The 11,135-nt window shown below is 40.7% G+C and overlaps 1 protein-coding gene across 2 annotated transcripts; it reads right to left on the bottom strand.

Moving 5' to 3' along the window:
• Positions 1-813: 813 nt before the first annotated feature.
• On the bottom strand, positions 814-2,838 carry LOC110225878 (ethylene-responsive transcription factor ERF105-like). Of its 2 annotated transcripts, XM_021016138.1 has the most exons (2): positions 1,348-2,838; positions 814-1,281 (listed from the first exon to the last, which is right to left on the bottom strand). In XM_021016138.1, exons 1-2 carry the CDS (start codon positions 1,664-1,666, stop codon positions 998-1,000), a joined length of 603 nt encoding a protein of 200 aa, XP_020871797.1. In that variant the 5' UTR covers positions 1,667-2,838; the 3' UTR covers positions 814-997. The 2 variants fall into 2 exon arrangements, with proteins under 2 accessions (XP_020871797.1, XP_020871794.1); XM_021016135.1 differs by having other exon boundaries at positions 814-2,838.
• Positions 2,839-11,135: the final 8,297 nt, after the last annotated feature.

The raw sequence follows: 11,135 nt of genomic DNA, 5'->3' as shown, positions 1-11,135 counted from the left end.
GATGCTTTGGTGGAGACTGGATATGTTACCTTTTTCTTATATCGTATTGAATTCTGTGTCTTGGGCATTCCGTATCTCTTTAGTGTGGACATTGATACTGGCAAAGACAGGTTTGTTGGTTTAAGACCTCCCTAGGTTGTTGCCTTGTTGTCGTGTGTACTTTAGTTGAATGCCTGTCTTCAGTATAACTTGTGTGTGTGTGTGTGTGTGAAATTTCTACTTCAGATGTCCAACAGAGAAGGAGAGGATTTGGGATCTGAAATGGAACTCTGACTTTGATCGAAGTTCCACTTAGTTTGATGTTGTGGAGCATATTTTCATCTTAGTTAAAAATGGTCCAATTTATTGTTAGAATGAACATTTCGGTAGGTTCAAAGTAGTTTTGTTGTCTCTGTAGGACCCTTTCTCAGCCATGGAATTGTCTGTGTATAGTTAATTTATGTATTGTACATGATCAGCTCTTCCAAAATGTAGATATCTTATCTTTTGCTTCTCTTGAAGGTAGGTCCAGCTTCTCTTGGAGTCGGTTTGTAAGAATTTAGTTCACCATCATTCAACAACCAATGGGTCTCGTTATCAAACTATATGTTGCCATCTACTTTAATACCTGATGAGATTTTTTGTTCTATGGTGAAATTTATAAGGTTGAATCAAAGTGCATCTGTTTATGGGTGTCTGCACTATTAAATGGCGACCACCATATTGTTCGAAGGGTTCATTAGCACGGTCTTGTAAGTATGAGCTTCCTCTTTGTTCTATAAGAAAATAATCATCCTCTTGAGCTCGTTTAAGGAACGGTGGAAAGAATTGCACTTAAGAAGAATGAATGAATGAATATAGCAAAGCATCTTTTACAATCAGCTAATCTAGAAGCTTTGAACACAACCACCCTTAAGATTTGTAAGTTCTTATTTAAAATCATCTTCTCGGTGCTTTACTTGTAGATGATATATACACCAACGGTTTTTATGTCACCTAATGTTTGATCCTCAGAAGCTTACGTAACCACGAGTTGAGAGTGTCCAAGAGCTGGATAAGGGGATAACAGAGCAACGGAGAATATTCTCATCTCTTTACTGTCTTCTCCGTCCCAAAACCCCATCCAACTTGACGGTGTTAACGGGCAAGCCTCAGCCTGAGCCTGAATTTCTGCCTCTTCCCTCTTCACAGCTTTATGGCTACACAGGTTACTTCCATGGCTTTCATCCCCCGTTACTTGTCTCTTCCTCTTTGCTTTTAAAGAGACAGTCTTGTTGTTGTCTCCATAGTCCTTGTGCTTGCCTGCTTCAAGGGGAAAGTTAAGAATGGCTTTGTTTCCTCGTAGTTTAAAAGCAGCGTTGTCGTAACCTCTTGCAGCTTCCATGGCTGTGTCAAAAGTCCCTAACCAGATACGAACACCTTTCTTGTTTGGGTCTCTGATCTCAGCCGCATACTTACCCCACGGTCTTCTCCTGACGCCTCTGTAATGCCTCAGGTCATCCTCTTGAGCCACTGGTGCAGGAACTGCTATAGTGGCAAGAGGTGGCTTGCGTTGGCTTAGAGTTGAAGTGGTGCAGTGGTGGATGGTGGAGACAAAGGTGTCTAAGGAAGGGAAATCGGTAAGAAGGTGTTGGGTTATGAGATTCAAAGCTGATTGGTCTTGTTCTAGTTGATGTGAAGAAGCCATAGATGATACTGGAGCCTTTTTCTATCTGATTGTTGTTTTGATTGTGGGTTTTGGTTTTTGAGATTGGAGGGTTATATAAAAATGGAAAGTGAGAGGTTTTTGAGATTAGCTTCTTTGGTTGGAGAGAGGAAGGATCCTTTTCAATTATTTTGACTTGTTTTCTACTGTTGTTTTGGAGTGTGGCAAGTGGACTTTAAATATTAGTATAAGTTTAAGACAAGAAAGGAGGGATTTTGTGGATTTGTCTCTATTTCCAGGCTTCTTCATATCCGAGACACATTTTAAAAATGGTTTTTATTACAGAAATTTGAAACAAAAATTGACACTTTTTAAAAATTTTATGGGTACAAGTTTATGTCTGCTTGCCTGTTTTAGACAATTTCTCGACGGTGTAGGATTCTCGTTTTTGGTTCACTGTGGATTATATGATTAGGTGGTTGGAATTTCTCTTTTGGCCGCACTGTTTCTATCTTTTTGAAAATAATTGGGTTACTTGATTTATGTTTCTTTCACGGCTAAGCGATGAAGTTTTTCCTTCTGGTTGTTTCCTTTGATTTGGTGACTTGAAATAGTTAAGGTAATCTTGTCATGTTGTAAGATGTAAAAATGTTACGAGTTACGACCTTAGCATCAAGTACATCTGGAAGCAGAAGTCTCGTGGAGTGGGTAACAAAGGAATGTCTTAGGTTTGTTTCAACATACTGAATTCTCTGTGTCTACTTTGTAACCTCATGAAAGTTTTTGTCTATGGTGAAATTTATAGGGTTGAAGAAAAGTACATATGTTTGTGGGTGTCTGCACTATTATATTAGACAGCGACCAAAGTCTTGGAGGCAATCGTTTTGCTTGAAGGGCTCATTAGTAGGTCTTGTAAGTTCAAACTTCTTCTTTGTGCTCGTTTAAGGAAGGGTAGAAAGAATTGCATTTAAGATGAATCAATGAATATAGGGAAACAATTTTTACAATCAGCTAATCTAGAAGCTTTCAACACAATCCAAAGTTGCTAATGTCACCTAATGTTGGAATGTTCCCAGTTTGACTCTCAGAAGCTTACATAACCACGAGGTGGGAGTGTCCAAGAGATAGATAAGGAGATAATGGAGGCACGGAGAATATCCCCATCTCTTTACTGTCTGCTCCGTCCCAAAACCCCATCCAACTTGACGGCGTTAATGGACTGAAAATAGAAGAGAAAGCTTGAAAGAGAGGAAAAGATTCAATATTTTTCCTTAACTTAATTGGATTACAAGCATAGGTCTTTATAAAGAGAAGAGTTACAAAAAGCTAATGATGAATGTTCTAGTTGCATGAGATGCTGCTACTTCCAAGAACATCAAAGCGATTATGCACGCTTATGTTTGTTGGCGGCGATAGAAGCGGTAAGGGCGCGTGTGATTGTTGCAGAGTTGCAGAGTTGGGCTTCGTGGGCTTCTCTTTTCCTTTTGGGCCTGAATCTTCTTTTAGTTGTTTGATACACCCCCTCAAACTTGTGTCCGGCGGCAAGACGACACCAAGTTTGAACCGAAGATCGAAGAATGGTGCTTGAGGAAGAGACTTAGTGAAAATGTCAGCAAGTTGATGGGAGGCTGGAATGTGTTTGACAGTGAGAGCGCCTAAAGCCACTCTTTCACGGACATAATGGTAGTCCACCTGAAAGTGTTTGGAACGAGAATGAAGAGCGGGATTAGCAGAGAGGTAGACGGCTGAAAGGTTGTCACAGTACATCTCAGGGATTTGATGTTGGGGAAGACCAATTTCTTGGAGCAAGGCTCCAATCCATGCAACTTCAGATGCTGCAAAAGACAATGTCCGGTATTCAGCTTCGGTGGAGGATTTGGAGACGGTGGGATGACGTTTAGCAGACCACGAGACAATGTTGGAGCCGAGGAATGTGCAGAAACCTCCGGTAGATCGTCGTGTGTCCTTGCAGCCAGCCCAATCACTATCACTGTAGCAACGAAGAACAGAATCTGTGTTTGAAGATAGATTAATGCCCATTGTCATTGTACCTTTAAGATACCGCAAGATCCTTTTGAGTAAATGAAAATCAGACATGGAAGGAGAGTGCATCTTTTGGCAAACAAAATTAACCGCGAACTGGATGTCAGGTCTGGTGAGAGTGAGATATTGGAGTTTGCCCGCCAAGCTTCTGAAATAAGTGGGTTCAGGAAAAGGTTCGTTGTTACCCGGTAACTGATCAAGCTGAAGAGGAAGAGGTGTCGGCATGGGTGAGCACTCTGACATGCCTGCATTGATCAATAAATCAGAAGCGTACTTTTCCTGACTAAGGAAAAGACCATCATTGTAGTAGTGCGCCTGAATCCCCAAGAAGTAATGCAAAGCTCCCATGTCCTTCATTCAAAATTCTGTACTGAGAGTGGTCAATAACTGTTGAAGGAGAGCAGCATTGTTACCAGTTAATATCATATCGTCAACATAAAGCAACAAGAACATAACGTTGTTGTCCTTAAGATAAACAAAGAGAGAAGGATCCGAAAAGCTGCAGATAAATCCAAACTGCAGAAGATAAGAGCTGAATTTGTCAAACCAAGCCCGAGGCGCTTGTTTTAAACCATAAATTGCTTTCTTGAGTTTGCAAACGTAGTCAGGTCGAGAGGGATCTTCAAAGCCGGGTGGTTGGGTCATAAACACAGTTTCTTTCAATTCCCCATGAAGAAAAGCATTTTTCACATCGAGTTGCTTAAGGGACCATTTGTTAATTGTAGCGACATGAAGAATAGATCGAACCGTGGCAGTTCTGACAACGGGGCTGTATGTCTCAACATAATCCACGCCTTCTTCTTGCTCATATCCCCTTGCAACAAGGCGAGCTTTCAATCGGTCTAAACTCCCATCAGAATTCAGTTTCGTTTTAAACACCCACTTACATCCAAGAGGACGATCAGCCATTTCCGGTGGGACTAAGTCCCATGTATTAGTTTCGTGCATCGTTTCCATTTCTTCTCCCATTGCGTTTGTCCAGCCTTCATCTTTGAGAGCAGCTTTGACGGATTTAGGCTCAGGATAGTTAGATTTGACAGAAAATAGAGCATACTTTGGATTAGGCTTGGTGATGCCTGCTTTAGCGCGAGTAATCATGGGATGAGAGGTATCTGTTGCAGTAAGAGGAGAGGAGACCGCAGATTGCAGAGGCGGAAAATCAGAATCAGTAAACAGAGAGTTATCTGTGATTTGCGGAGTGACATCGTTGGTGACTGCCGGTTCAAAGTCAGGAGGGCAGTGATCAAGATCAGACGTTAAAATCTCAGGCTGAGTGGGAGTCGATGTAGACGTGATCGGACTAAAAGGAGCAGTATCATCTGAAAAGACCAAACCAGGAGTGGCAGTGTTTGGTGTGGAGCTGCTGGAGACATTTGGAAGAGGGAAAACAACATCTTCCACGCTCGGGGATGTGGATGGTGTTTCTGGTGAGGATTCTTGATGAGAAACCCCCGTTGCCAAGCAGTGAGAAGGGGAGAATCAGAAGTTGTCTGAAATTGAGAATAAATGTCAGAGTACGGGAATTGTCTTTCGTCAAACAAAACATGTCGACTAATGTAGATTTTTCCCGTAGGTGGATGAAGACACCTATATCCCTTGTATTTGTTGTTATATCCCAAAAACACACATAGAAGAGACTTGGGATCAAACTTGTTTTTCGCATAAGGACGAAGGTAAAGGTAGCAGGCACTCCCAAAAACACGCAGCGCAGTATAGACAGGAGGAGTTCCATGCAGAATCTCATAGGGACTTTTATTGTTGGACACAGCAGAAGATGGAAGAAGATTACCCAAAAAATTTGAGGTAAAGAATGCTTCAACCCATAGCTTATGTGGAACCTTGCTGTGAAACATGAGAGAGAGACCAAGTTCGGTTAGATTTCGATGTCGTCTTTCAGCAATCCCGTTCTGTTGTGGAGTGTGAGGACACGAAATCAGTTGCCTAATACCACATGAAGCAAGGTGAGCAACAAATTTGTTTGAGATGAACTCACCCCCTCCATCACACTGAAACATAGCAATCTTTTGTTGGTATTGATTCTCGACAAGTTGTTGAAAGAGGAGAAAAACCGAGAAAAAATCAGACTTCAACTTTAACGGATAAAACCATGAGAAGCGAGAGTAGTTGTCGATAAAGATGACATAATATTGAAAACCCTGAGAAGAGATAACAGGTGTTGGGCCCCATAGATCACAATGAATACGTTCTAGGGGCCGAGAAGAGATAAAATCAGAAGCAACAAAAGGAAGACGACACACTTTTCCCAATTGACAAGCATCACACAGATTAGAGCTTGTTTTATTGACAACAATAGCCTTAGTCTTGATAAGATGCTGCAAAATATCTTTGTTAGGATGACCCAATCGCTGATGCCACACTTCCCCATCGGTAGATTGTTGTCGAGTAGAATAGTAAGCTTGAATCGGGACATCCTTCAACACATATAGACCTTTATGCTTGGTTCCTCGAGTGAGGAGCTGTTGTGTTCGTTTGTCCTTTATAACAACAGAATCAGAATCAAACGTAAACGAGCAGGGATAATCATCAGTAAGCTTGGAGACAGATAAAAGCGATTTAGTTATTGCAGGACAGACTAAGACATCCTCTAAAGGTAGTGTACCTTGAGAAGTGTTCAGAGGAATTGTACCAATATGAGTGATGGGCAGAAAATCTCCATTTCCTACAATCACAGAATCATCACCTGAGTATGGTTGGGAGTTTTGAAGACCATTGGTGGTGTTTGTGATATGGGCAGTAGCAGCCGAGTCTGGGAACCATTCATGACCTGCAGGGTGATTTTGATCAGATACGCGCATAGTAGCAAGAGCATGATGAAGATCTTCAGGTTGATAATTCTCTTCAAACCGCTTGTAACACTTAAACGCAGAGTGACCATATTTCCCGCAGATTTGACATGTGGGTTTCGGATAGTTTCCAGGGCCATTGTTTGAACCAGAGCCAAACTGTTGTTGGAACCCACGACCACGGGAAGCTCCCGATCTTCCACCACGACCATTGTAATTATCCCGTGGAGAATAACTTTTATCCGTGTAAAAAACCAGATGTGGAGTGACTTTAGAGTTTGCAGCATACTTGGAGAGTTTATCATCAAACACAGTGAGCTTGTACACGACATCATCAAAACATGGGCCTGGATACACATCAAGAGAGTGTTCTATCACAGTTGCTACAGATTCATACTCTTTTCCCAGCCCATTCAGAACACCAAAAATCTTCTCTTGTTCTGTAACCGGAAAGCCAATTGAATCAAGCTGATCACAAACGTTTTTAATCTCACTTAGATAAGCCTCCATTGTTTTCCCAGCCTTGGAACAAGTGTTTAGACGTGTCTGCAGATCGTATTTCCTAGTGGTGGAAACACGATTAAAACGCCTAGCTAAGCTAAGCCATACCTCTTGAGCAGAATTTAAGCCAATGACAACCTTGAGAGCTTCTTCGGAGAGAGATCCAAAGATCCAAGCTTTGACCAACTGATCAGTGCGAATCCATTTCAGAAATTCTGGATTTGCTTCTTCAGACAAGACATTATCCTTTGTAACAGTGACGGTGGAGACCGGACGAGGAGTAGCGCCTGTGACGAAACCCAGAAGAAGATGTGTAGAAAGGTAGGACTCAAATTGAGTTTTCCATAGAAGGTAATTCGTTGGAGTAAGTTTGAGAGTAACAACCTGAGAGATATTAAGATATTTAGAAAAAGAGTCTTCCATGGCTCAGGAACAGAGTCCTAAGCTCTGATACCATGAAAATAGAAGAGAAAGCTTGAAAGAGAGGAAAAGATTAAATATTTTTCCTTAACTTAATTGGATTACAAGCAGAGGTCTTTATAAAGAGAAGAGTTACAAAAAGCTAATGATGAATGTTCTAGTTGCATGAGATGCTGCTACTTCCAAGAACATCAAAGCGATTATGCACGCTTATGTTTGTTGGCAGCGATAGAAGCGGTAAGGGCGCGTGTGATTGTTGCAGAGTTGCAGAGTTGGGCTTCGTGGGCTTCTCTTTTCCTTTTGGGCCTGAATCTTCTTTTAGTTGTTTGATATGGACAAGCATCAGTCTGAGCCTGAGCCTGAGCCTGAGCCTGAGTTTCTTCCCTCTTCACAGCTTTATGGCTGCTTAGGTGGCTTACATCCTCCGTTACTTGTCTTTTCCTCTTTGCTTTCAAAGACACAGTCTTGTTATTGTCTCCTAAGTCCTCGTGCTTTCCTGCTTCGAGTGGAAAGTTAAGAATGGCTTTGCTTCCACGTAGTTTAAAAGCAGCCTTGTCATAACCCCTTGCAGCTTCCATGGCTGTGTCAAAAGTCCCTAACCAGACACGAACACCTTTCCTGTTTGGGTCTCTGATCTCAGCCGCATACTTGCCCCAAGGTCTTCGCCTCACGCCTCTGTAATGCCTTTAATCATCCTCTTGAGCCACTGGTCCAGTAGTAGGAACTGCTATAGTGGCAAGAGGTGGCTTGCGTTGGCTTAGAGTTGAGGTGGTGCAGTGGTGGATGGTGGAGACAAAGGTCTCTAAGGAAGGGAAATCGGTAAGAAGGTGTTGGGTTATGAGATCTAAAGATGATTGGTCTTGTTCTTGTTGTTGTTGATTTGAAGAAGCCATAGATGAATGATATAGGAGTCTTCTTCGTGTTTGTGTTTGTGATTGTGGTTTTGATTATGGATTTTGTTTTTTGAGATTGGAGGTTATATATAAAAGTGGGAGTGAGAGGTTTCGTGGTTAGCTTCTTGGGTTGGAGAGAGGAAGGATCCTTTTCAATTGTTTTGACTTGTTTAGTTCCATTGTTGCTTTGGAGTGTGGCAAGTGGACTACTCTAGTCTCTATAACTTATTATTTTAAGATAAGGAACGATTCGTGGCTCTGTCTTTTTCTTGTGAGGGTCCATCATCAAAGCTAGTGCCTACTTCCAGGCTTCTTCATATCCCAGACACAAATTAAAAAGGGATTTTTGTCAATAGTGGCATAAAAAAGAGTTTTAGTTTTTCGAAGTGCCATTATGAAAAACTCCTTTTGCAAATAGGTCATTGTTGTACGTTGTGGCACATGTAAAATACATTCTTGCCCTTGTAGACAGCAAAAGATATGTGAGCCTTTATACAAAGAGGGTTACGATTTGCACAAGACTTCATCTCTTTCTCTACTGCTCTCTTTTCCCTAGCCCACCAAATTCTCTCTTGTTTCCACCACCAGCAGCTCTTGTCCTCCACTTTCATTATTCACGTCCATTAGATTTTCCTCTAAACTTGTTTGTCTCTCATTTTCTTCCTCTTATGCTTTTTCGTCCACCAGTTTCTTATACGGATCCCAATCCACATGATATGTCCATTGGTCATAATCATATGATGGTTCCTCCTCTTTCTCTACTCCAACCTTATAATACTCATAACTCCCATTGTCGCCTCCCTAGTCCACCTTCTTCCCCTTGTCTACCATAACTGGTCCATCTCCTTAAGTATCTTCGTCTAATTTCATTAGTTTAGTCTACAGGATATGGCAAAATGATGTTTTTAGAGGACAAATCTGGATAATCGATGGACAACAAGATTGATAGATCTAAGAACAATTTCGGGACCAAAACAAACTGACAAACAATTGCCAATGATCAAGAGTTACCTTTTGTTTGGATCTGTAAATCGTGGACGAATATTATGTTTAGAGAAAGAGATACATAAATTTGAATTAATTCCTTGGGTTACCAATGCAACTCTGGCAGAATTAAATGCTCAGCCGAGCAGTCAAACCATCGTTTCCAGCAGGCCATATGGAGGGCATTTCCGTCTTTCTTTGTTGCAAAAATGGCCTTCCCCATAACAAGTTTTTTAAATGGCGTTCCGAAAAATGAAAGTCTAAAAGATGGCAAAATCGTTAAAAATCTCAATTAAAAATGGTTTTATTTTTTTTAAGAGAAATAAAAGAAAAATTGACACTTTTTTCGTACTTTTTGGGTAAAGGTAAGTTGACACAAATAAAGTTGTATTTTGGAAAAGGTTGATGCACTAATGTGTATATGTCCACAGTCCACTTGCCTATGTTAGACACCAAATTTATGTCTCTATGCAAGTCGTTTATTTGGAAGGATTATCCCTCTGTTCTTATAACCTCCTTCATTTCTTCCTCGCTTGGATCATAAAATGGCATTTTGAACGAATTTACCTTTGACACACTTACAAGACCCTATGTAAATACATAAATAATAGAAAGATCAAAATTTTCTAACCCTCTGTTGATACCTCAGAGACTAGGTCGTGGAAAGAACCAGATAACAATATATTACAACATTCCCTGTACAAATGAATAAATGATCATCAATAGGGTTTTAGTTTCTTTCCATTAATGTGAGAACCATACGTCCACAACCACAAGACCATATCTTCAGAACGTATTTTGAAAAATGTCGTAAAATCTCTTTGGATTTATTACAGTTAAACTTGAACTTGTATTCACTAAGAAGACTTGAACTTGTTATACATGCATTCATCTTATTATTCTCCAGTTCGTCGAGAACCTTACAAGTCCACAATACGATCGTTATACGTCTTTTTACTTTTAAGGAAGTTTAAATGTCTTTAGGTGAAAAATGATGACGAAATCTATATAAGACCTTAGAGAAATCTAAAAAAATATATCAAGGAAACTACTACGGGAGAAAACCTATTATTCAACCAAACTAAAAACAGTGGAAAGATACTATAACTACAAAGATTCAACGACCTATTAGTGTCCAATGGAAGTTGGCAAAATTCTTTGGGCAATATATATGTCTGTCAATCCTCCTCATTTGATCTAGATTTTGGGTGTGAGTTTGGCCCACACTAATATGGTACCAAAACCAAGGTCGATTATGGGCTATCACATGTGGATGTCTAGTCTCATAAAATTCTCGCTTGAGATGTACAATCCTGAGTGTGAGGGCCGAGGAGGTGTATTAAAGTCTCATATTGGAAGTTAGCAAATTCCTTGATCAATATATAAGTATGTGACAATCTTCCTTCTTTGAGCTAGCTTTTGGGTGTGAGTTAGGCTCACACTAATACGACCTAAAATAGAAGGATAAGTAAAAACAATCCTAAACCAAACAACATCACTTAACATGTACCTCTCCAAGATAAAAAAAGTGCAAACCCGTGACCCTAAACGATCAAATAGACCCCTAAAAAACTCGAATACTCAACAAAGAATCGGCCATCTAGGGAGGCATAACCAGCAAGATAATTATGGCTGGAAAACGAGACTAGATTCATTCGCGGTCAAACCGCGCTATCGATCGAAGAAGATCCGGCGAGTCCAATCTTGCCTCCACCTAGTCTCAAACCAATGAACCACCGTCTTCCAAATGACCTAAAACAGCCTAATCACACAAAAAATAATCCGTAGAACCGACAACCAAATCACCACGATCGCATTACCATTCGGGTTTGGCAGACGCCTCAAGTTTAATCCTCGATAGAAATT

Source organism: Arabidopsis lyrata (genome assembly GCF_000004255.2).
Source record: "Arabidopsis lyrata subsp. lyrata unplaced genomic scaffold ARALYscaffold_268, whole genome shotgun sequence".
Taxonomy (NCBI): domain Eukaryota; kingdom Viridiplantae; phylum Streptophyta; class Magnoliopsida; order Brassicales; family Brassicaceae; genus Arabidopsis; species Arabidopsis lyrata.
Note: the sequence above shows the minus strand (reverse complement) of the source record. Positions and strands in the feature narration are given on the sequence as shown.